This window comes from Meleagris gallopavo, chromosome Z, assembly GCF_000146605.3.
Source record: "Meleagris gallopavo isolate NT-WF06-2002-E0010 breed Aviagen turkey brand Nicholas breeding stock chromosome Z, Turkey_5.1, whole genome shotgun sequence".
NCBI lineage: Eukaryota > Metazoa > Chordata > Aves > Galliformes > Phasianidae > Meleagris > Meleagris gallopavo.
Window position 1 is genome coordinate 55,592,507 of NC_015041.2, and position 27,446 is coordinate 55,619,952.

At 36.9% G+C, this 27,446-nt stretch overlaps 1 protein-coding gene across 1 annotated transcript in view; it reads left to right on the forward strand.

Annotated features, from left to right (window-relative positions):
• Window positions 1-27,446, forward strand: part of EDIL3 (EGF like repeats and discoidin domains 3) — a 224,372-nt gene that overhangs the window by 91,747 nt on the left and 105,179 nt on the right. The window contains exons 4-5 of the mRNA XM_031557441.1: window positions 28-156; window positions 27,190-27,303. Of these exons, the coding sequence (XP_031413301.1) occupies window positions 28-156; window positions 27,190-27,303 (243 nt within the window). The remainder of the gene's footprint in view (window positions 1-27; window positions 157-27,189; window positions 27,304-27,446) is intronic.

Sequence of the window (27,446 nt, forward strand, 5' to 3'; positions counted from 1 at the left end):
TTTTTTTTTTTTAATTCCATCTCTTAGGACCCTGCCGTCCTAATCCATGTCATAATGGTGGGATGTGTGAAATTAGCGAAGCATACCGAGGCGACACATTCATAGGATATGTTTGTAAATGTCCGGAAGGTTTTAATGGGATTCACTGCCAGCACAGTAAGTTCCACATGGTAACTTTTAAGTATTTATGGACAGAAACCTTTTTATTAGCTTGCAGTCTTGAGGATCAACATTTGATCTCGCTTTCTTAAATCCTTATCCTTTATTTTGTGACCAAGCTAATACCGTTGAATACTGTTATTACCTTCAGAAAATGGTGTTATTATTTCCAACTTACTCGACACAAGAGTGAATGCTTTATATACATAATAAAACATCGTATGCAAATGCAGCTGCATTTATCATGGATTTAATAGAAGGCAGTATTTGAAATAGTAGAGATCTCCTTTTTTCTGTTGGATGTGTCTGCACATTTGTTTTTATTTATGGTATGCAAATGTGGAAAGGATTACTGAGAAAAAATTGTTATAAATACACCTTCTCCATCTTTCTTTACCTATGTATTTATAAATTAAGAATAAATGCCTTGAATCACGGTAGTATCTAAATTTCAGGGTAGAAGTTCCAAACTTAAATAGGGTTTATGTTTAATCATGTTTTAAATGCATTATCTTTTATGTCCTTATAATTTATGTGAAGAGTTTCTCCTACTTTCAGATTAGATTGTTAACCATAAGATTATGCAGTTACGGAACTGAAAAGTAGCAATATAAAAAAGAAAAAAAACATTGTCAGATTTTGATATTCACTCACAGGGGGAATGAGTTCACAGTGTAATCATGATGGCAAATGATTGCCTGCCTTTAAACGGTGTAGCCAGGAGTTCAGGAGTCTTCAGAGCGGGAAAGGAAGAACGATTATGTCTAACTGTAACTCAAGGTTGTACCAGCTTGCAAGTTTCACCTGGGCTAAATTGTCAGTTCAGTACTTTGTTGTTCCTGACCTTTGGCATCTGCATGTATTTTACAAGAGTCTGCTGGCTGATAAGTGAAGAGCCATTAGAATGTGGCAAGCTGGGAAGTTATATATCAGCCCTTGTGACTACACTTGGTAAGAGTAGAGCAAACAGTTTCTGTTTGCTGTTGATGTCCAAGTTGTATGACAGAACATCATCGTGTTCTCAGGCACACTCCATCATAAGACTAGGCTCATAGTCAACTCATGGTGCAGTGTTTAGTGTTCTACTACTTTTAAATGTCAAAGAGGTGACCTTTATTAAGGATGCCGTTAAGTGAATAACACTACAAACTTTTATCAAGCAAAATGAATGCTTTAGCCTGTACTGTTGAAAAATTTCACATATTACCTCCTTGATGAAAAAAAAAACCATGCAGTAGTGAATTATGGTATTAATCATAGCAGTTTACTGAGTCCCTATATCCTTTTAAAAATATTCAATATTCAAACTGAACAATTAGCTACTGTTATCCTCCTGATAATCAGCTAAGTACACTTACACTAATTTCAGAATAAAGCAGAGTTCTCACATGGGTGATTCAAATTCACCACGGGGAGAAGACAGCAGCTAATGGGATTTCCAATTAGATAAATTTATGTGAAAAGTTAGTCTTTGGGGGAGAATGAAGTTCAGTTTTTTTCAGAGAGTCTGATTTAAGGTATGGTAATAAACCGTATGCAATATATAGATATTCAGGGTGTCTCTAAGGATTTCAGCTATGAGAAGCAGAGGAGAACATGACTTTAATAAGGAAGAATCTGACTTCCAGTGGTGCATTTAATGTAACTCTTTAATATGATATCTCTTTAGCTTAATTCATGAAGTTCCTGTTATATGAGTTCTTCCACCTCATAAAGTTCAGCAGTTCAGTTCTGAATTCATTCTAAATCAAATAAGAAGTCTGTCAAACTAGTTCCATCCTTAAAATGACCTCACTGAAAGATACGTGTCTTCATCAAAATTGTTAAGATATCCAGAAATCATGTTATACTTTCTTGTGCAAGGTTTCTTATCTCAGACTTCTTTCATGTCTAAGTGTTGATAAATCAGTGAAGTTAAGTGACTGATTTCAATCAGGATATAATTCCAAAGCTGGTATTCTGACATTCATAACAACAAACATCAATATTCCTGCAGTTACTTGATCTTAGTAATTAATATATAAATTATGAAATAGATCATTAGCAAGATCACTGATTTCATAGTATGGATTTACTGCAAAAATAATATTAATTGTCAGTGGTTATCTATTCCTCAGTGGTAAGAGGTTTTACAAGGATAGGATAGTAAAGACTACCTTGGTTTTAATCTGGGGAAATTTTTATGGAGACACATAAGAAGCTGCTTCTGTATGACATTCTAGCTTTCAAACATGCTGTTGACAGTATCTAGTGACAAGGAGAGAGGAATTTGCAAAAACTTGCTTGAGGCAAGAAGGCAAGTCTCCCTACGGTCTTTCTACACTGAGAAAGCAGCTCTTCCAGAGCGTGGCTCAGAGCACTTAAATTCCTGAAAATAGCATAAAACTCATGCCCAGCAGGACTGGGGTGTATTCCTTGAGTGTGATGCTCATTTTTAAGAACAGCAGGTAATGTTTTCTTCAGGATCTTGCTGACTGAAAGATAAATGGCAAGCTTATGCGGTAATGTTTTGGTAGCAGGGGGCAGCAGAAGTGGTCTTTGTGAGCAGAGCCCATCAGTGCCCCATGTCAGAGCAGAGCCGCTCCAACTACTCCAACAGGGACCTGCCTCTGCCAGAGTTGAGCTATGAGTGATGCTGGGCGTGCTCTGGGAGAACAGAATTAAGGGAGGAAACACCACTGTGTGACAGCAGCTGGGAGGGAGGGGGGAGCAATGGGAGAGAAGTGGCCCTGCAGGCAGGAGGAGGGCAGGAGGTGCTCCAAGTAGCAGCTCCCTGCATCCCAAGAGAGGTCCATGGAGGAGCAGGCTGTCTGGGAGAGCCAGGGGAGCTGCCATCTGTGAGGACAGTGCAGGAATGGTACCTGAAAGGTGAAACCTGCATTACAGAGCTGTGCTGGGGAGAGCTTGGAAAGCTGCAGCATGTGGGACTCCCATGTGGGATCAGTTCAGGAAAGATAGCATCCTGTGAGAGGCACCACGTTTAGCAGTGGCAGAGACTGACCATGAAGGGCTAGTAGACATGAAGTGTGAAATAGGTGGATTATTCACATACTTAAAAGAACAAACACACACAAAAAAACATAAAACAGAGTAACATAGGACGGCTTCCCAAAAGTAATGCTTCTTGTTTTATTAAATTGGCCCATGACATCAGATGCGAATGTTGGTGGTATGACCACATTTTGTAGCTGTCTGACAAATGGCAGCAGAGGGGTAATGAATCATGGAATCAGAGAATTTGTTTGGGTAGGAAGGGACCCTTGGAGGTCATCTGGTCCAACACTCTTGCAGTGGACATTGATATCTGTAGCTAGATTGAAGTGTGTATGAAGCGAAGATCTGTCATTGAATTCCCCCATGTGGAAAAAAAAAATGCATCTGTTGACATTCATCTTCACTTGCTGAACACTTATGGAGACCAAAAGGGCATGTAGTACATTGAGGTGTTCTGACAGTGGTGACAGAGGTATTGGTTCACCTTTGCTGGTACAAGTTATGAGTGCAGCATGCAGGCTCATGTTCATTGCTGGCAAAAATACATGGCTAATGGTGGTGACTATGCTGAAAAATAGTGTTCTGTAGCTGAGAATTTGCTCTATCAAACCATATTATTTGCTCTTTGTTGTAGATTCTATGAGAAGAAATAGAAAGCAACCTATGTAGATAGCATGTATTATTGTGATTATCAACAACATACATCAAAGTGTGTCTGCCACTCAACAAACTGAAATAAGAGAGAGATCCAACCTCAAAAAAAAACGAAGTTTGAAACAACAAAGAGTTCAGATTTAAGTTTTTGGTTTTTTACTTTATATTCTGTTGATGGTTAATGCTGCTGGCCATTACTAAATGCCTTGCATTCTAAGAGGATTAAAGCTTATTAAACAAACATATTTGATAATACAAGAAAGCTCTTCCTAGTGTTTTTCCAGCATTCTCTGTTTTCTGTTGCCACAGCCTAAATGACTTGTGGTGTTCACAGCTGCCACGTTAATGTGTTGAGATACTACACAGCTGGAGTGTGGGGCATGTGGCAGAGTATCAGCTCACATTTTAGTAGTATGTTAAGGCATCATTCCAAGTATGCATGGATTACTGGCTCTTAATGCAGGGCTGCAAGTGGAAGGGCCATTTGCCAGGAATTTGGCCTAGTTGAGATCATGTGTAATTTACATCTTCGGTTTAGTAACAAATTCAAATACAGGAACCTGCCCATCTACTGGGGAAGACACATGTGAGAAAGTTGGATAACATCCTGTGGCATGAATTTTTGTTTGTTTTAATGAGCAGGAATTCTTGCTAAACTGCTTCCACCTGCAATTTGATGGTAGAGCCATCCAGAATCCATTCCCTGCAGGCAGATGGCATGCAACTGTCTTGTTTTGGAGGCTAAAACTAATTTTATCATGCACAGATGCAGCTTGTTCCAAACCAGAAGGACCCTTAGCCACATGGGCAAATTTAATATATTAGGGCAGATGCAGATACACCATACATCCTGTGCTTCTACTGATAAACACTCAGTGTGACTTCTCTTGCAATATAAGTTTAGGCTTAGGGAATTCTAAATCTAACGGAGGTATTCCTTTTTATTTCTGAGAGGTTTTTTATTGTTGTTGAAAACGACTGCACAGTTTTAATAGGTTATTATACAAAATAGTAATAATAAGTTACATTATGTATTGGTAGTAAGTTGCTTGTACAACATGTTGTAAGTAACATAAATATCTAAGCATTATTTAGCTGAATTCTGAAAACTATTTCCAGGTCTGAATAGTTGCTTAGATAAGAAATGAAGAAAGGTAGATATGCTGTTTCTTTTTCAGTAACCTGGAATTTTGCCTAATTAGAACGTAAGAGAAATCAAGTTGTTTGAAAAATATCTATAAGATATCACTAGTAATGAATTAAAAAAGCCTGTAGCTAGTAATTACTGTTGGAGGAAAAGTCAATCAAACATAGTTCCTAAAATGGAAACCATGTAAGGGAGTTTGTAATGTGGAGCATGGAAAAGACATAAGCAGTGGGTGTAAGAGCAGCATTGCTGGAGATGTCTGTTGCATTCGTAGTAGTCCAGTAAAACTTGTGTGTGAAACTGCCTGGAAAAAAAAAGTGCTGTTAGTTGAGATGCATATTGATACAACTGTCAACTGAAAACAGAAGAAGATTTGATGATGAAAATTCTTACAACAAATATGTAGTGAGAATGAACAAGAGTGACGACAATTTTGGAGCTGTTAGAACTTGGATTTTTGCTTTGCCTGAAATCCCAATAAGTATCTTGGTTTAAAGCAGTAGGTGAGTTGAGAACACTAACCAAAGCCTGGGAAAAAAAAAAAAACAATAAAAAAGACAAAAAAAAACATTAAATCTGAGGAAACAAGCCAACAATAGGTACTTTGTAGGAACAATCAGGACACACTGCTGTGAAGACAGAGCATAGCTTATCCCCTACTTAAAGATTTTAATTTATTCTCTAATAGCCAGAGATTGGCTTGAAGTCTCAGGTGGGAATTAAAAAACTCCTTCCAATTTTCTTTAATTCATGTTGACTTCGGTTGTATTCAGTAGTATTACTTATTCTTCTTATTCATACAAACTTGCAATATCTTTTTTTTATTCCTATTAAACATCTGACCTCAACAATATCCTGATACACTGAGTAACTGTGTCTTTCAGGGTTTTAAATTATCTCTTTGTGTGTTATGCAAGTAGTAGAAAAGAAGATTCTTAGTGCCTTTTGTACACCACTTATTATTTTGCATATATTTGTCATGTTACCATCTGACTGTTTTCTATGCAAACAGTATGAATTGTTTCTGTTTCAAAAGAGTTTTTGCAAGAGTTTTAAATTGTTTCTCTGTAACCTTCTTAAAGCCGTCTTTGTTATGTGATGGATTTTACTGACACAACAACCCCTACTGAACAAAAAATGTACCATTTATTGGGTAGAAGATCCTTACAGTGCTTTCTATGTTCTTTATCTTTCATTTTGTTGGATGTTTCGTTTTTTTCATTTTAACCTGAGCTCGATGTTGAGCTTGACTTTTATTAAGCCTCCTAATTTGATGGCTAAGTTTCTTTTATAAGATATGATAGTGGGAGGAAAAGAGATATTCCCGATAGCTTTTGGATTTTATGGGGATATTAGACAGAGCAGTGGGATTCTTACGACTTGTAAACTGGCTGCACTATGCAATGACTGGTACTTTCAAAGAGATGGGCAATTCTGTATTATAAAAGTCACTTCAACTGCCAGTAGCCATTATAAGCATCTTTCACAGGAGGGCATATATCTCTTCTCCTAATTACTGTCTTTCTTAAGGATTGCTATTAGTTCACATGGGAAGAAACCAGTGTTCCAAAAATACATGCATTGCTGCTTGATTATCAAAGGAATTTAGTTTGTTCATGTTTTGCATTAAAAAGATAGCATGTGGAACATATGAACATATTTTGCTTAGACAGGTTTCCCTTTATATTTGAATTAATAATAAATTCTGGATACTGAATACTGAAATACTGAACTCTTTAAATTCAGTAATAGTTGTCTCATTGTAATGTCAATTTTACACATTTCTTCTTTTATAACATAAATATAATATCCTCTTTCAGCATGAGAATAACTGTTTATATTCCCTATACACTACAGCAAATACTAGCAATAAGTCTTGCTAAAACTGCATTCAAACGCGTCTGCAAAAAGCCCACACAGGTTCCCTTTTACATATTCAATAACTACATTGCTTTTTTTAAAATGGTCTTACATGGCTTCATGAAATGGGAATGTGAAGGAGTGTATTATGTTTATATATTCTGTTAGAGTCATTATGCACCAGAGAAATATTACAACAAAATGATGAGTAGTTTGAAGAATTACAGGCAGCTCTTTTATAGCCGAAATGGAACTGGACACTGTGATTCATCTAGTCCCTTCCACTCATTTTCATGTGTTTTTCCTATAACTATTTGTGTTTGAAGGGTATATTTCTGAAATATCTAATGCTCAAACAGATTTTGTATACTGATGATGCATGCACTCATCATTCAAATTTCAATTTACATCAGTTGAAATTTTTATTCACTGAAAAGAGCAATGAGTATAATATCTCTAGATATGTTATAACAAATCTTTCTAATTTACTACTACGTTATTCCATGCAGTGTGTACTGTATAAATATTTTCAGTTTTCTTCAAGATTATACATCCAAACAAAAACTATTATACAGGACCTGATTGACATTTTATTATTTGGTGTTCTTTTTTTCTTGTGTTCCAATTCACACTTACAAAAATAGCATGTGCATTTCAGTTGTTACGCAGATGATACAGCATTGTTGTCATCACTGGACAATACCATGTTGAAGCAGATATTCTTTCCTTTTCAGATGCTTCCCTTTTCCTTTGAGTAAGGAAAATGTGCATTTCTTTCTACTTTGCTCTTTATTTCCAAAATGCAGTGTTTTTGTTTAGGCAGATTTCTGGAAGTGTGGCCAATGCTGACTTGCATTTTCATCATTCCTAGCCATGGGAATAATCACGACACTATCCTAGCAAGTATTTGATATCAGAAGACTCTTCTAAGGAAAACATAATTTAAATGGAAAAATACTGATTAGAAAAGCTAGTCATTGCATTCGTTAATGTAGTCCTATAAATAATCTCACCAATATTAATTTCAGTGATTGCAGATTCTTACCTTCAACTTTGTCAGCTTGTCACATAGTATATTTTTTGAGTAAGCCTACTTACCAACTGTTTGTATGACCCCATATTTCTAACAGTGAAGCAATGATTACTGTTGAGAGCAATGTCCTTGTATTTCTACATGGTTAGAAGCCCTTTTCTGAAAGCTTTGAACATGTGTACTTTGATACAGCCTTGAAATGCTAAGTGGCAGATAGTACTGTGACTGTTGCAAATTGTCAATTTCACAACATTTCTTTAAGAAATGGCAAAATAAGCTCTTAAGACTGTGTTAACTGTATTATTACACCTATAAAGAATTATTTTTGTAATTTGTTAATATTTGCAACTCTGTACTAATAGATGATGCAGGCGAGTGGCAACAGAATTATGGAAAGTTAGAGGAAAAGCACAAGAAACTTGGAGATGAGCTCATCATCAGTTCTCTCTTCTTGCTCCCTGCTTTTCATGCCCATTATAAGACAATTTCAGTAATTGTGATGGTTTAGGATCAGAGGCAGCTTTGAAAGGAGGTTTGCTTTCAGTCTCCATTGCAGTGGCAGATTCTTTACATAGATACCAGCACATTTGTGTAAGGAAGATAATGAAGATAAATGAAATCTTGAAATGAAATCTTATTTCTCTAAAAAGGCAAAACTTACGATTTACAGTTTTGTCACAAAGTGGTATAGTCTGATCCATCTTTGTAGGAAGCAGCTGTTAGAAAACAAAGATGAATTTAAGTATTTTTTTCATTTTTCTTTTCTTGTTCTGCTGCAAGAACTACTGTGCTGAGCCATCTGTGTGCATAGGTTTGTCAGAGATGAAGAATGAAAATATTGTAAATGTGTTATGAACATAGGATTGTGCAGTTCTCTGTATAGAATATTTGTATTTCCATTGTTCATTGAACTAGTTGAAAATTATATAACACATTTTAATGTTTGTCATTTGAATAATTCATGTGGCACCCCAAATGACTGTGCTAGAGATTAAAAATAGGAAAAAAAAAAAAAAAGAAGGATCTAGTGGTCTTTTTATACTACAGACTCAGTGAAGAGTTTGAAGAAGGCAAAGAGTACTTTCGCTGCTCTTTTGAAATTTTAAGTAGTCGTTATTCATGTGAATCACTTTTGAGATCAGTATTATTTATTTGTGAATAAATAACATACAGATGGAAAGGAGAATATTTTTAGACCTATTACCTCTGAGTTTGAAACATGGAAAAAACAATGCTTAGACTTGAAGTGAAATATATCAAGATAATATTCTAATGATATATGCCAATTTGCATTACAAACGTATTCCCTTTGTATTTATAAGCTATCTTGGGGAAAACTCATTGTGCTATCACATTTAAATATTAATACCCAGGATATTCTTCTATCTTGCATTTATTCTGATGCATTAAATATTGCAATTATTTCTGTAGGATATCCGATGAGTGTTTTAGTTTAGGAGTGTGCTTAAAAAAAATATCTTTGTCATCTCCACTTGATATGCCTTGCTTCATGTGGCAGAGTGGTCTCAGAGCACAAGAATTGGATCCCTTTGAGATGAAGATAATCTCAAATAAAATAATCAGATAGTATAAAATTCCTCATGTTGCATGCTGTGAATCAACATAAAACATTTCAGCAAGAAAAGTCCACGCAATTCAGTCAGCCTAGTCAGCCTAGAACTTCTGTAAAGACAATGTCCTTGAGTTAGAGTTAATGCAGGCATTGTGTCCTCCACTCTGATCATCATAGCCTACAAATACAATTCTGCAAGGTGATACTACTTTCAAATGCAGACATAATGTGCATCTGCTTGATTTTTTTTCCAGGTGCACTGCAAAAAACGAAGAGATCGTATTTCTCTTCCTTTTTTTGGTTTCTTAATGTGTGATGTCATGGGAGACACTTGAGTTTCTGTAGTCTCATTATCTGTATTCTGGCCTGATTTTTGTTTAATCCTGTTGTGTGTCCCCTGACACCTCCCTGAGATTATATCCCCATCAGACTCAACAACCTGGCTTCAGTGTAAATCACTAGGCTTGTGTGGTAGAGTACAAGTCAAGCATGAGGAAGGATTTTTAGCCAGATTATTGATTTGACTCTCCATGTAGTAATATAGCTGTCAGGTTCTAGGGAAGGAATGGAACATGTAGAGGGGCACAAAAGTTGGAATTGGCAGCTCTCCATTTCCATCAGATTAGATAGATGTTGTAGCTATTGCACATCATTTTGGTGATTGCTATTAAGCATGGGAACTCTTCAGACTTTCTGGAGATGTTAGTTCTTGCTGTGATACTTTCTGAACAAGTGCTCGGATCTCTTGTGATTTCAACTTTCAGTTGTTGCTTATGATCTCAGAAGAACTTCTAATACCTGTGCTTTGGGATGAATGAACAAAAACAATAGCATTTAAGAATTGCTCTCTTACTAGAAAGAATTGAAAGTGAATTAACGTTGCACGGTCTAGACATGTTTGTGTTTCAGCATTAAGGAGAATTTAGATTGTAGCTTGCCTGCAAATATAGATAAGTTTTGTAATCTCGTCAGATGTCATTTTAACCACAATACAAGTCAGTAAGGCATCCTGTTCTGAAAATGTGTTTTATTTGATCCTTTCTTGTATTTAATAGATTTGTATATGCATGCAGTTATTGTGCTCAGGCAGTTTTTAGAGTTTTTATTAAAAGCAATATTCTCTTCCAATACAAGTAGTTTAGAAAGCAATTAGACTTTTGGTTTTTGTTGTTTTTTTTTTTAAATCCATTCTACTTCCTTTGACATTCGTACTCAATATCAAAGAGAGTTTTGAAATCACAGTGCAGGGGAAGACATACAAAAAAATGAGGGGGAGAAGTTATAGATGAAGATAGTTTACTCAAATGTAAAATTTAGAGCTCACAGTCTTTGTTTCTGACATCATTTCAATGCTCTAACAGAGAAAGAGGCTCCTCAAAAAAATAAAGATGTTTTGCAGGGATTACACCACCTGTAGCCCTAAGTCCTGATGGAGATGGTATCTATAAAGACAATTCTTTAGCTGCTGAACAAAGTCTTGGAAAATGCTATAACCTACTTAGATAGGTCTTATTTGATGTGGACATCAAACAAAGGTGACGTTGCCTAGTTCGCTTCCATATATACAAGTTCCAGTCCTGAGAACTGTTTTTAGTTGCAGGACATATAACTCTCTAAGAGTCATGAAGAACAAGGAGATTGTATGTATATCAAGGAGATAATAGAGCTGTCAGTCAGGTGGAGACAGAAGTCATTACAATAAATAGCTTTCTTCCTGTACTAGATAGTCATTGGTGATGTGAGGAAACTGCTTCATGTACATTTTGCATTTTTTATGGGAAATGAAATCTGGAATTCTTTCTCAACTTTGCAGAGGAAGCAAGAAAATTACTCTAGTCCAAAAAAATAAAATGATTGATAAGTGGTTAATAAATTCATGAATATATAAAATACCATATACATGGCATGTATACTTAATGCATATATCATAGAATCATCACAGAATCATGGAATAGCGTGAATTGAAAAGGACCACAATTTCAACCCCCCTGCCACAGGCAGAGTCTCCAACTACACTGCCCAGAGCCACATCCAGCCTGGCCTTAAATGCCTCCAGGAATGGGACTCCACAACCTCTTTGGGCAAAGGAATCATACACTGGAAGGGACCTCCTGTGTTCACCTGCCCAAACCCTCTATTCAAAGCAGGGTTACTTCTTCCCTTGATAGATCGCCTACCAACTCGCAACAAAGATGCTGAATGTTATCAGACCCAGAAGGGAGTCTAGGGTACACTACCAGTGACTTGCCTCCAGCTGGACTCCTTGCCAGGGTTTGGCCATTCAGCTGGTTTTCAATTCATCTCACTGTCCACTTACCTAGTCTGCACAGTGTCATTCCCAACACAAGAATGCTGAGACACAGTGTTAATAGCCTAAGTAGATTTGAAGTATATAACATCCCCTGCTCACTTGTGTCTAGGAAGCCAGTGACATAACCGCAGAAGGCTATGTGGTTGATCAGGGATGATTTCCTTCTCGTAAAATTGTGTTGACTTTGCATCACTATCATGTGCTTGGAAATGCTTTTCATGATGTTTTTTTCTACCTTTCTAGGATCTGAAATGAGATTGAATGGCCCATAGTCCCCCAGACCTTTCCTCTTGCTTTTATGTATATATATATATAATATATAATGCAAGAAAATGTATAATCATTGTAAAATCTACGTGTTGCTATAAAAAATGTTTTGGTTTGATAAAGATGTTCATATCTAAGACAAGTGGTTAATCGTGCGGAAATTAATTCTTTCACTTAGTAACTCTCCATGAAGATGATTTATAAATGTGCTCTTGATCTACTACGTGTCCATGTATGTTAAATGTAATGAAAGGTAGTACTGTGCACTCAGTAGAGGGGAGAAGAAATTGAAGAACTATGCCAAAAGGTCTAACCTTTTCTCCTGTTGACACTGTTGGATTTTTTCTAACAATGAGATTTATAAGAAGTGAAAAACACACATTTATGAGTAACTACTACTATAGATTTCTACGGTATTAACAAAGCATGAAAATGACCTTTGAGCAGCACCTTTGCGTGCATTTCTGTAACATAAGTGTACTGAAGTCCCATGGACAACTTTTAAGAGTACAGAAATTAGATTTATATAGATTGGCCATAAAGAAATACACTTCATTCCATGTGTATCAAATGCAGACATGCGAACAAATATAACCATCTGTTTTAGTCATTTCAGAACGTCCATCATTGTATCCTACAGGACTTATTAGTCTAATCACATTTTTAAAAACACATGCCATAACTGTACTGGTATTAAAAAGAAGATATATCTGTACATTTACTCTATTCTGAAATGCATAAACAACTGCATTTCAAAAGAATACGTATACCTGGGGATATGCAAAGGAAAATATGCTCTTTTAGTGATCTGGGTTCAAACTTTATCTGAAAATAATTGGACTTTTTGTCTTGAGCCCACTTATACCTTGTGTATTAATAGCCCAGCTATTGGCCATAGTCTAGTGCAGGATAATTTAAGTTTACCTGTGAGGTTGAGAATTTTGAATGTAGATTGTAATAAAGACTGATTCAAAAGTGGATTCAAAAATTTTAATATGATTTTTTTTTTTTTTTTTACTCAACTGCAGCTAAAATGATTTGTCAAATGCTTGTTATATAAGTATCCAATTATTTTAATAAGGTTCATTGGTAGCAAAAGGAATTGTTGCCCTAAAGACTTTCAGATTCATTGCAAAATTATATGGTAAATTATTTAATGAGATGAAGTTTTCCATGACAGTATACATTAAAATAAAAATAAAAAAAGAAAGATCTGTTTCAATTTATATAAAAACTCTTAAAGTATCAACTCTTTAAAAACTAATATGAGAAAGAGTGTTATTCCAAAATTCTATTAAATTTAAATTGCCTCTTCTGAAAAGCCATTCAATATGTATTTAAACAAGTAAACACATAGGTTACTCTGAAAATAAAACCTCCTATTTATTTCCATGGAAACTGTAACAGATACAAAAAGCACTGTAACACTATTTTATAGAGAAAATTCTGAGCTACAAAATACAAGTGCATCTTCACAAGCAATGAACAGCAATAGCCTGTATGCTATTTATAGCATATCTGTCTTAAAGAGTGATTTTTCACATAGATGCTATTGTTGTTCACTGATACTATAACTGTTATTATGAACACAGGTGGAAACTATAGGTAGAATAGATGCTATATGAACTGATGCAGAAATGAATTAGTCTTTTCAAAAAATATCCTGTTGTTACAAATAAATTTCTTACTTGCCACATCATATTTATTAAAACAACATTAAAAAAAAAATCAAACTCAAAAACATCCTTCCATTTTCACTCTCAGAACTGTGTTTTCCTCCAAATCAAGAATAAACCAGAATCATAGCTGTATATTCCAATTTTCTCAAAATAAGCTGACCTAAGAGGGGGAGTAACAGTCAATTTTTTCCCCAGTAAGGAAAACAGCCATTGTTTACAGGTGGTCTTTAAAAATAACAATTAAAACAAACAAACAAACAAAAAAACAGCATATGATAGAGACATCTTGAAAAAATCTGAAATTCAGCTAAAGCCTAACAAAATATGAAAGGAGAGTTTGAAAGGCAAGGCTGTTATATTAGAAAAATGCTTCAAAGGCAGTTTCTGACAGAACTCCAGATATTAGCAGTTGAACTCTTCTCAAAACTGTTTGTTGTATACTTGGATGATAATGTATATTGCTGGTTACAAGAATGTCTCAAAGATCCATACATAATCAACCCAAAAGTTATGTCTACACCTTGCTTTTATTTACTTGGCCTCCTTCAGTGGATGAGGAATCACAAAATTATAAAATCACAGGATCGCTCTATGGAAGGTACCGCAAGAGATCATTGAGTCCAACCCCTGCTAAAGCAGGTTCCCTGCAGTAGTTAGACATCTGGGTAGGTCCTGAGTATCTTGTAGAAATAGACTTCACAACCTCTCCTTGCAACTTGTTCCAGTGCTCCATCACCCTTACTGTAAAGAAGTTCTTCTGCATGTTAGTATGGAAGTTCTTATGTACAAATTTTAGACTATAACTCTTTGTCTTATTGCTACACATCACCAAGAAGAGCCCAGCCTCATCCATTTGTCTCTCTCCACTGTTTGGATACTTCTAAACATTTATCAGAGGCCCTCTCGGTCTTCTTTTTCCCAGGCTGAGCAGACCCATCCTTTCTTCATAAGAAGATGTTCCACGCCCTTTATCGTTATGGCCCTCCTTTGGATTCCTTCCAGGTGGTTGTCTTGCTCCAATTTATAGGAGGGAGAGAAGGTTCTTTTTATGTATACCTGACAGCAAGATTTAGACACAACTGGTCAAATGTTAGCCTGACCAGTTTATTACAAATCCTAGTCATTTAGGGAGGTGGGGGAGGGAAGACGGGTGACAGAAAATATAGGAAATAAAAGCAAGGAGACTTTGTAGGAAGCAAGAGAGAGATAGTCACCACCATGGGCCCAGTGAGGTTCATAGTTCAGTCATTAATCTTCAGTAGTGGTGGGTCAATCAGGCATTGTTATTTGGTTGATGATGATGACGGTAACTTTTTCAATGACAGTGCAAACTTATTTATAAATCCAAAGAGGTCGAGTCACCTCCTTTTGCAGTGACACCTTCTGGCTTTTGGACCTCAGCAGGAACTCATTTTGTTCCCATCTTCTGGGCCTTGCCAGCAGGGAGGGACCTGAGGGAGCAGGGAGGCACCAACTTGTAACTTGCTTTCACAAGGTACAGTGGTATCATCCCTAGTCTCCCATAGCAAGTTGGAGTTATTTGGTCACAGGCCAGATCTTCTGTCAGTAAGTAGTCCTGAGCACTCTCTTCCAAAGGCAAACAGTTCCAAAAAAATGCCTTCAAATGTAAAATTGTCCACACAGTGATGCCAACTGCCACACAGCAACACTCAGATCTCATCTCCTGGAAAAGTCAGAGTCTTATCACAGGAAGTGCCTCGGAAAGCAAGCCAAAAACGAAAAAGGGTTCAGACAGAGATCCTTGTCTTTTTTGATCTTGGGAGCCCAGAACTGGACGCAGTATTCTAAATGTGGCCTTGCCAGGACAGAGTAAAGAGGAAGGATCATCACTCTCAATCTGCTGGCCACACTCTTTTTAATTGGCCTTCTTGGCCACAAGGGCACACTGCTGGCTCATGTCCAACCTGTTTTCCACCAGAACCCCCAGGTCCTTCTCTGTAGAGCTGCTCTCCAGCAGGTCATCCCTTAGCCTGTACTGATGCAGCAGAAAATGGACTGTATAGTTACTGCCTGAGTGTTGTGGTCAATGGCTCTGTGTCCAGGTGGAGGTAGGTGATGAGTGGTGTCCCCTCGAGTCCATCTTAAGACCGGTGATCTTCATCATCTTTGTCAATTACCTGAATAGTAGGATTGAGTGCACCCTCAGCAAGTTTGCTGATGATACCAAGCGGAGTTGTGCAATTGATACAAAAGAAGGAAGGGGTGCCATCTAAAGAGACCTGGACAGGCTTGAGAAGTAGGCCTATGTGAATCTAATGAGATTTATCAAGAGCAAGTGCAAGGTGTTGCAATCCCAGAAAGATACAGACTAGGAGAAGAACTCATTGAAAGCAGATCTGAAGAGAGGAACTTGGGGGTCCTGATATGCAAAAAAGCTGGATATGAGCAAGCAGGGTGAGCTTGCAGCCCAGAAAGCCAACAGTATCATGCATTAGAAGGGGACTGTATCAGAAGAGAGGTGGCCAGCAGGGTGAGAGATGTGATTATACCCCCTGATCTGACCTTGTAAGTCCTCATCTAAGTACTAAGTACACCTAAGTTCTGCACAAAGAAGACATGGAGCTGTTGAAGCAGATCCAGAGGAGGCAACTAAGGCGATCAGAGGACTGGAGCACCTCTCTGAGGAGGAAAGGTTGAGGGAGCTGGGGTAGTTCAGCCTGGAGAAGAGGAGGCTGCAGGGAGACCTTATTGTGGCCTTCCAGTGTTTAAAGAGAGGTCAGAAGCAGGAAAGAGACTGAGTTTCTGTATGGGCTGATAGTGACAGGAGAAAGGGGAACAGTTTTAAACTGAAAGAAGAGAGATTTTAGATATTGGGAAGAAGTTTCATTAGGTGGTGAGACAGTGACATGGGCTGCCCAGGAAAGCTGGGCATCCCTGGAGATGTTCAAGGCCAGGTTGGATGGGGCCCTAGACTATGTGATGCGACGGGTGGCAGCCCTACATGTGGCATTGGGGTTGGAATTGGATGGGCTTTAAAGCCTCTTACAATCCAAGCCATTCTGTGATTCTATGACAATATCACAATCCCTATTATCATGGGTATCATTTTACTTCTACTTAGTTCAAAACATCCCTCCCTGAAAAGCTCCACCATGTCTCACTGTATTTTTACTTCTAATTCTCACAGATTCCCTGTAGAATTAATAACACTTGGTACAGAATTGCATATATGTAGTTATATTGGTGACATTTCATTTCCACCATTGAATTTGGTTTCAGAAATGTATAAAACTAGGAGTTCTTTTACCAGATGAAAAAAACTGAGGTGGAGAAACATGCTTAGGGAGGTTGAGTCATGTCCAGGTTTTTACACTGAAATCTGCAGCAGAATCAAAATAAAATACTTGTTTTGATTCTTAATCATACCAATATTATTTCTCATCCTTACTTCCATTCTACCCTCATTAAAAACAGAAAAATCCACTGAAAGTTCTCTTAAGGCATTTAGGGGTTTTACAGTGCAGTAGTTTTCCTTACCTTGCAACCAGTTATATGACAGGAATCGCAAATCACTGAAAGTCTAGCAAAAACAGTCAAGTCCATAACTCATTTCTGACTTGTGAAAATAATGTAACAAACATCACCTTAGCTCACATCATCCACGTCTTTAAAATAGCAAATAAAATTTGTTTCACAGGACTTTGAAAACACAGCATTGCATTTCAATCATATGATAACTACCAACATGACAAAGTAGCTCAAAATACGTCTCAGTATCCTGCAGCCAGTAGGACTAAATCTAGACTACAATAAAACTATAGTTTATTCTGCACCCAGTGCATCTTTCATGGTCTGTCTTTATCTGTCTCTTTTATCAGCTGTTGATGGCACTGCAAGAAGCAGTGTCACTGTAGGGTGACAGAGCTGTGGATCATTCTGCCCAGAGAGGTTGTGGAGATAGTCAGAACCTGCCTGGACACCTACCTGTATGACCTGTTGTAGGGAGCCTGCTTTAGCAGGAGGTTGGATTCAGTGATCTCCAGAGGTCCCTTCCAACCCTAATTCTGTGAAATGTATTCTACTGAGTGGTTCAGAAAAGAATTCTAATAAAAAGAATTGTTCTGGAGGACATTTACTGTAATATGTCATATCAAATACTTACAGGAGAAAGAAGACTTTATATAGAATCATGACAATAGGGATAGCATAATGTTTTCTCTTTAAGGATGGGGACGAGAGGCTTGTATGTTTTTGTTCTTGAGCATAAAGCTGTTTTCTTCTCTTTTGGAAAATCAAATAACAACAGTATCTGAACAATGAATCACTTAAGTATGATATTACAGTTGAAGTATCCTACAGGTTCTTTGGCACAGATTTTTTAAAGCCTTCTCTGGTCAGGAAGCTAGCTTTCAAAAAGCAATCAAAGCACTAAATTTTAACAGATGTCTGTTCTGTTTTGAGTATGTACTGAATACATCTAGTTCAGATTGAATCATGTGTGTTAAGTTCACAGATTTCATGGTAATGAACTTTAATTCTTTTTGAACATTTAACTCAGTTGTACCACTAATTTGCTAATGCTTGTTTTTGTATTATTCTCATTAAATCAAGGGATGGTTATAGCTAACATTATAACTTATTTTTTTACAGAACATCCAAGCAGTTCCTAAGAAACAAATTAGAAATCTTAGAGCTATAGTTGTCAATAGAACCATTTCTTCTATACTAACTTATCTCTTCTATATCTTCCAACAAAAAGATAAGGGTGATCAACCCGTGCGTGCAGACTTTTTGATTATGCTTTCTGGTTCTGTTTAATTACTTTTTTTTTTTAACTTTCTGCCTCTTTTAGAAAAAAAATAAGGTACCTCTGCAATTTAGGATTCATTTAGTAAAATACAGGATCATGACAAAGAACATTTATGTGACAATTTCTGTTGGTAAATATAAACTAGATGTTTATAGGATTAGACGGGTTAGATGTGTCCTTCTATATGTGAATCACTGTAATCTTTTAAACTGTATACTTTAACTGAGTAGATTTCTGTTAAGATGGTCTTAATAAATCATATTTTAAATCAGATTATTTGCCTAATAAAACTGGTAGAATTGTATGCATTCAATGCACCATCATTATGTAATAGATCAAAAAAAGTTAGTACTTTACAAATTGTTACAAATTGGTAATAACAAAAAAAAGGTACTGCTTTCATTTTATTTGTTAGGGAAGTAGTAATTATAAATCTGAGTAAGTTCATGTTTAAACACAGGCTACTAAAAAGTTCTGCAACCAAAGTCAGATGCTTGTGTGGTCTTACAACACTTATGCATCTAAGTCTTCCAGAATCAGAATGGCATAAATAAACATGAAGAGTGTTTTTAAAAAGTCTATTAAGAACCATCAAGTAACTACAAGCAAAGCCCAGACTAAGGTCTAGCTAGAAGATAATTATTCCATATTGTATTTCTCTACAAGTTTCCAGTAAAAGTCCCCATTAACTGGAAAAAGGGATGCATCACTTCTGTTTACAAGAATGGGAGAGAGGAGGACCAAGAGAACTACAAGCTGGTGAGCCTCACCTCTGTGCCTGGGAAGACCATGGAAGAGATCTTCCTGGAAGGCATATTAAGGCTCATGAAGAATGAGTGAGTGACCCAAGACAGCCAGCATGACTTTAGAAAGGGAAAGTCATTCCTGACCAGTCTGATGGCCTTCTGTATGAAGTGACGATACCAGTGAACAAAGGGAAAGCGACTGGTCATTTTCCTGTATTTTTGCAAGGCTTTTGACTCCTATTACATCCTTATCTCTGAATTGGAGAGGATGGACTATTGGGTGGAAAAGGAATTGGTTGGAAGGTCACAGCAAGAGGTTGTGATCAATGGCTCTATAACCAACTGGAGGCTGATAACAATTGGGGTCCCCCAGGAGTCAGTATTAGGTCTAATACTCTTTAACATCTTTATCATAGTGACATAGATGATGGGATTGTGTGCACACTCAGCAAGTTTACTGATGACACCAATCTCAGCAGGGCAGTTGATACAACTGAAGGAAGGGATGCCATCCAGAGGAACCATGATAAACTCAACAGGTGCACCCCTGTGGTTCAACAAGGCAAATACAAGATTTTGCCCTTGGATCAAAGTAATCCCATATATATATATATATGAAATGGGAGAAGAACTCCTTGATAGTAACCATGCTGAGAAGTACTCAGGGGTTCTGGTTGATTAAATATGAGCCAGCAGTATGCACTTGCAAGCCACAATGCCAATGATATCCTGGGTTCCTTCAGAAGGATGGCAAGTAGGACAAAGGAGGTGATCGTTCCCCTCTATTCTGCCCTTGTGAAGCCCCATCTGCAGTACTGTGTCCAATTCTGGGACCCCCAACACAGGAAAGTTGTGGAATTTTTGGAAAAGGTTCAGAGGAGGGCCGTGAAGAAGATCCAAAGGTTGAAGCACCTCTCTATGAAGGTAGGCTGAAGGAACTGGGATTGTTCAGACTGGAGAAGAGAAAACTTTGGGGACACCTCATTACAAACTTCCAGTATTCAAAGGGAGTTTATAAAAATGAGGAAATCAACTTTTTATGTGGGTAGATAGTGACAGGACAAGGGGGAATGGTTTTAAACTAAAGAAAGGGAGATTTAGATTAGATATCAAGCAAAACTTTTTTTAATGGAGAGAGTGGTGAGGTGCTGGAATGGGTTACCCAGAGAGATTGTGGATGCTCCATCACTGGTGGTGTTGAAGGCCAACTTGGATGGGACCCTGAGTAATCTGATGTAGTCCTTTATGTAGCAGCTGACAACCCTGTCTGTGGCAGGAGGGTTGGAAATGACGATCCTTGAAGTCCCTTCCAATCCAAGCCATTCTGTGATTCTATGATTAAGTGCAGTATTAATTAGCATAAATTTTTATATTGAAGTAGAACTCAGACAAGGAAATAACTATGATTTCTGTTTTTTAAAACAAAACTTTACTTTTTTTCTCATCCTCATTCTTGCCTGGCTTGTTCTTTTTCCATTTTATGGTTGTGATTCTTCATAAAAGCCAGTTAAAACATAGAGATTATATCCTGTTGAACTTCTGTTTTCTGTGTATTAAACTGACTTTTCTTGGAAAAATCTTTGCAATATTACTGTGGTACAACTGGAGTATGTCTAATGAATGTTTCCTGTTAAGGGCCAAGTTGGCTTCCAGTATGGATGCTTGAATCATGACTCTGTGGCTGAGATGGGCCAACGATTTTATCAAACTAAAAGACAGATGACATGAGTTAGAGCCAAGTTGAATTAACAACATATGATGGGGAAGCAAGTATAAAATAAGTGAATAAAGAAAGGGTGTGTGTTTTTGCAGAAAGGAAATTCAGGAAGTCTGCATTGGAAGATGTAGTCTTGGATCAAAAATAAAGGTTCAGGTGCCAGGAGCTTGGAATTTGGGCTCAGTGAAGAAGAAGTAGGCAGGAGACAGGAACAAGGTGTACTGGTGCTTTTGTAGCCAAGAAACAGGCTGTGTTGGCAAAAATAACTATTCAGGCTTATTTGTCCCTTTATCATAAAAAGTCAGATTAATTCCAAATAGCACACTAAAGAACTCAGATTGCTAGAAGTAACAGTTAAATACTTGATTATGGCAGTTGCATGATTTAAATACACATTTTATTCAGGATTTTTTTCTGGAATGCACATGTGGCTGTAGTTAGCAAGTGAAGTGTAAAATAAGGAATGTATATTTTTAGTTAAATTATCTTTTGTGATGCAGTATCTGATTTTATTCCGGTTTTATTAAATAATTGGAGACTTTAAAAACTAAACAAAAATGTTATTCAGCAAAGAAGGATGAAAACTCAGAACTCTGCCCCATGGTGATTCTCCAAATCAGTATGCAACATAGTCAGACTGTCTCTTACTTGTCTCTTACTTGTTCGTTTCAAACAGCAGTTCTATTCCAGGATGTATGATGACTGTGCTTCAAACAGAAGCATGCTTAATAGCTTTGTAGTTGTGGTTTGATCACAGGAAGTGTAAGGTAGGAAATGTAAATTTAATCATCTTCAGGATACAGAGGATCCTGAATGCAGCCTTTGCTTCCTAATCAACTGTCTTCAAGCAATTATTCAAGCAACAATCTATTTTCAGAAAAAGGTCAGTGTTTCCTTGTTCCTGTATCACAGTCAATTTCAGAATCTACTCTCAGAAAAGAAATCTCTGGACAGAGTTTTTTTGGTTTTGGGTTTGGTTCTGTTTGTTTTGGTTTTTAAACTAACCTGGATTTAGGAATGCTGACACTTAAGCCTGTCTGGGAGCTCATTTTTCTCAGTACTTAGCAGACTTACAAAGTCCCTCCACAAGAAACTGAATTCTTTGGTAGCAGCCAGATATCTTTGTATAAGTTGTATAAGTTGCTACAATGCATGAGATTATGTGAACTGAATGTCAAAGTCTGGTCTAGCGTAACACCTAGATTTACCTGAAAAGGTAAATTACAGTGATTTAAAAAAAAAATTTTTTTTTTTTTTAATGTACGTAGCTTACACTAAAAGCAGACCCCTTCTGCAGAAAATAAATCAACTGCAATGTCAGAGAAGAATTTTTATCTGGCAACACACTGTCATTTTGTAGAAATCTTTAGGAGCAGCTACTTCAGAAACTCTGGCATTTTAACATTTCTGTTCTGCACAGATCTACACATAACAGTATGACAAGAAGAAATGCATGCATTTCGGGGGGGGGAAAGTGGGGGAATGTGCTTCAGCCAAAGTTTAATACCGTAATTGTTACATCTAACTCTTTGAACAAAACCTGGCTGCAATTTGCAGAAACCACTTTTAAGCAAATATGCTACCTATATGCTTTCAGTGAAATTAAATAAATAATTGCAAATTAAATAATTATGTAGAACTTGTGCTTTTTTAATAGCAGTATTCTTTAATACCGTCCAGTTCATTATCTTTCCCACTAAGGATTTGTTCTTGTATCTGACGTGGTGGTAGAGTGAACTTGTTTTTCCTCATTTCTCAGTTATGACAAATTTGTTTGAGCTATTGGGATTACAGGTGCTCAAAATACTGAGAAAAAAAAAAAGTCACAGCAGGATCAAAATAACACATATAATAATGAAAGAATTCATCTTTCCTCACTGATCATAGCTAATTTTACAGCAGGGATAGAATATGAAAATTACTTTAAAAGTTCCTGGTATTTAATGTTCAGCCTGTTTTCTGACAGCCAATATGAAAAAATATGATAAAAAGTTATGTCTTTTTCTCACTATATTTCAATACAAATGGCAAACCATAAAAAGATTAAGTATCTTGAGAGGATAGTCTTTACATACAAAAGCTTTTAAGAGTACAGATTACTACGTTTATTTTACCAAGTAAAAGATTGTTCATAGTTCACTTAATGTTTTTTCAGTTCATAATGACCTTGTTTTTTTTTTCCCACAAATACGTTAGCCTGTATTAAAATGATGAATAACCTGCTGAAAACTTAAGGTTAATGGGCTTTGCTTAAAAAGGCAAATAGGGAGCTGAAGCATCTTGTTAAATTGTATAATGCATATAAAGAATTTAATATAGAAATGAGCAGGTCTGTTCTCTGGTCATTTCTCCTGGCACGTTTTATTTCTAGCACACTGTGCTGTTCCTTCTCTTCCACCTTTTTAATAGACAGAAATTCAACTAAGAAGCCCATGAATTTTTATTAGTCCAGGATGTGATATTTTTATAGGCAACAACTAGTAAGACATGCATGATTAAAAAGAAGCTCAGAGATCAGTAACAATCATGAATTTTAGTATACTCATCTGAAATTTTGCTAGTTGAAAGAAATGAAACTAGCCTCCACATTTAGCTGAAGGCTAATCCCTGCATTCCCTTTCACTACAGCAGAAAGATTATCACAGAATCACGAGGTGATTGGGGTTGCCAGGACCTCTGGGTCCATCTGTCCCATCCTCTGCTCCAGCAGAGACACGCAGAGCAGAGTGACGGGACTACATCCAGGCAGCTTTTGGAGAACTCCAAGGAGACCCCCCAGTCTCTGGGTCCCTGTGCCGTCGTTCCATCACCTACACAGCACAGAATTGCTGCCTGATGGTCAGAGGGAACCTCCTGTGCTCCAGTTGTCCCTGTTGTCTCTGGTCTTGGCACTGGGCAGCTGTGCCAAAAGCCCAGCTCTGTCCTCTGTGCACCCTTCTTTCAGCTCCAGTCCAGAGGAGGTGGGAAAGATCACTTCCCATCAACAGGCAGGTATTCAGCCACTTCCAGGAAAGCAGGGCTCCTCACGTGTAATGGTTTCTTGGGAATACAAATGCTGTCAGTCCAAATATCCCCCACTTACTCCTCTTCTCCCTGCTTTTATTGCTGAGCACAATGCCATATGTTTTTGTACATCCCTTTGGCTAGTCTGTTTCAACTTTTGTGATTTTCTCCTCTCCCAGCTTCTTGTGCATGCCCAGCCCCATGGCTCAGTGTAAGCCCTTCTCAGCTAAGACATTGCTGTGTAATCATCATTTTTGCCAAAAATTCAGAAGATAACATCGTTTGAGCCTCTATAAAGAAAATTAACGCTATTCCGACTAAAACCATTTAACCCAATATAGAAAGAACAAGGGCAGAAGAGGCAATAGCATCAGTGCACGAGCTTGATGAGTTTCTGTGATATTTCCTCCTCACACATGCTCTGCATTCATAAGCTATTTGATCAGATGAGTTGAAAGATACATTCTTGCTTTTTTGATCTGCTGTGTATGGCTTTGAAAACATGAATGAGCTATTTTGGTTTGTCTGACCAATAAGTGGTATTTGCTGGTTATCATGTGCCATAAATGATTCAAGGGGATAGAGAAATTCTTATAGATGAGAAGCTGGTAAGGATTGGTATTAGTAAATACATTGGATTTGTCTCTAATTTTTTTTTTTTTTTTTCACATCCCTAAACCATACTTCCTCATTAGAAGCAAGGAGAAGATTTGTCTGGGCAATATGGACTTATGTATAGACAAGCATACATACATATATGTATACATTTATCTTCATCTTGCAAAGATTCTCAGCAGAATCTAAAGAGACTACCACTTCATGAAAAGAAACAGCCTGCATTATATGTTTTAAATGTATTTCTACAATCATGAACAGATGTATTCTCAACATAATTTGGGCAGAACCACAATCACCTCATGTATCTTTGTTCAAATAAAGGTTTTTTGTAAAATAAGCAAGTGATTGTAGAGCAACGCTATCAATTATTTGTTTAATCTACATTGTGGCTCTGTCACACTTTCTGAAATGAACATTGCATATATGTTTTCAGATACCTGTACTGTTCTTGAGCTTTCAGTTGTATCTAATCCAGTTTTTTTCATGGTAGAGTCATATATTTCAAAGAAATCAATGCCATCAGTTCAATTCGGCATATGCACAGAATGCCAATTAGTTACACTGTTATACACAAAAGTATCTTACAGTCCTTAAAAATGTTACAATATTTCTTTATCCATTGTAAATCCACTTGCAGTAGCTTCTCTTCCTGTAACCAGAAAGGCAGCAAGTTTAATTTTGGAATAAAAATCGCCCTTAAAAAATGTTATGTCTTTGGAGTGTTTTAGTGAAAACTGATTTGATTTCACCAACTTGCATCTTACTAAAATAGCCCATTTGTCACTTGGGTGTGTGAAACAAATATTCCAAAAGCAGTAAGGGAAGTAAAAAGAGTACTGAAGAAGCTACAAGGCATTGCAGCTATGTGTATTGTGCGCTAAAAAATTAATATTGGTTCATACGCTACCCCAGCTTAATTCATTCTATATGACAAGGAGAAGGAATCACTTGTTTCATTTATAGCAAATTTTCCAGCTTGAAAGGTACACAGCTTTTAAATTTGCAGAAAAGACTTGAGGAAATTTCCCTGTAGACATGGCAGAATCCAGGGGAAACTTGCGTATTAGAAAATTGGATTTTTTGTACATAGATTTCGAGTACATATCAAATTGAAAGCTCAGAAGCTATATACTGAACTGCAAGAAGACAAGCAACATGGCTGACAGAACTGAATTCTTCCTCTCCTACATAAGCCTTATTACATTGGGTTTAGTACATGGAGCATACTTACTTGGACCATACACAGCACTTGGATCTAAGAGGAAGAGTTCTGTTATGTGCTTCTGATAGAAACTCTTTCAGAGTTTGTGGAGTCACATATTAAAAACAGTGCTCTCAAGGACTGCAGTGCACCTTGGTGCTGTTCCTGAACATGTACCGTGACAAAGATGTGGCTTCAGGATCAGGTCTCACACTTGCGTCAGGTGTTTAAAACCCAAGCAAAGCTGACTTGCCGATTCTACAGCAGTGCCAGTCGGTCAGCTTAAAATACATGCGAAGCTATGGACCTTCTTTAGTTTGTACATACCAACTCAAACCAGTCCCACATTTTGGAGACAGAAGCAGGTTCAAGAGGATCGTAAGGAATATTGGTTTATTTCATAGGGCATTGGACTCACCAAAGAGTGAATTCTCTCATTTGTATGTGTTTATTTTAACATATTTCTGTGCTATATGCCTGTGTGCTTTATCTCAACTGCATCTGAAATGAATGTGCATACTTAGTGAAGTAGAATTATAGTACAAGCTGAAGGTTTCTTTCATGCTTGCTCTTTATGTTCTCTTCAACAGAACTTCAACAGTTAATGAAGCTAGTGTGAGCTATCATATTTTAAATATTTAATTATATACATTGATATGGCTATTTGAGACAGTAATGCATAAAACCCATACTCCTTTCTCAGTCTTAGAATTCTCTGTGTACTTATTTTTATTCTGTAAGAATGTAACTGAAAAAGACCATCATTCTTTGATGTCTATTTATAATGACTGAAAAATACTATATTGTGTTTTAGAAAAATAACCTTGCAGCGGTAGACACACAGTACTGAAAAAAAGAAATTCAAGTAAAATTAATCACTGCTATATTTTGAATTTAATAAAATTTGCAAGCTTTTAGATCAGGCTGTTGTTTTCAGTTTGCTCACCAACTCATGCACAGGAAGGAAATTTTTTAGACAGTTAAAAAAATAAGTCAGTTAGATACTTAATGAGTTAAAATTAACTCATGTCTTTCATGTCATGAAAGACATTCTTAAATGGTATCTGTTAGTAAAAAAGTAGAGTAGCTGTATTTCTAGAAGCCAAAAGTGTGGCTAAAGAGTACTCTGTTAGGACTAACTGAATTTGTACATTTAAGGCCAAGCTGTGATGTTCTCTGGAAGTTGTAATGCAAATACCCGAGCAAAATTCCTAATTCTGCTGTGTGGGACATAGTAAATCTTTTGTAGGTATAGGAAACTAGCAAACTTAATGTGAAATTGTTTTCACTTTTTTCCTAGAATCAACCCTGTTTAATCACACATTTTACTATGTTAACTGGGATAAAGAATGCATGTCTTCTAATGTTAGTGTGTAAAGACTGTGTTTTTGTACTTTAAAATATGTGCTTATTGCTTTTACAGTTTCTCTGACATTATCATGTTGGCTTCCCACAGATGTAAATGAATGTGAAGCTGAACCCTGCAAGAATGGTGGAATCTGTACAGATCTCGTTGCCAACTATTCATGTGAATGTCCAGGTGAATTTATGGGGAGAAACTGCCAACAGAGTAAGTATTGCCATGAGTTTACGTCTCTTTTTAAAAACGTTAGGATTTTCCTTGACAAGAACAACTAGAGAAATGTTTGACTAGTCTACAGATGCATAATGGTTAAAATAGTCATGTTATTCTCTTATAAATGGAAGAAATTT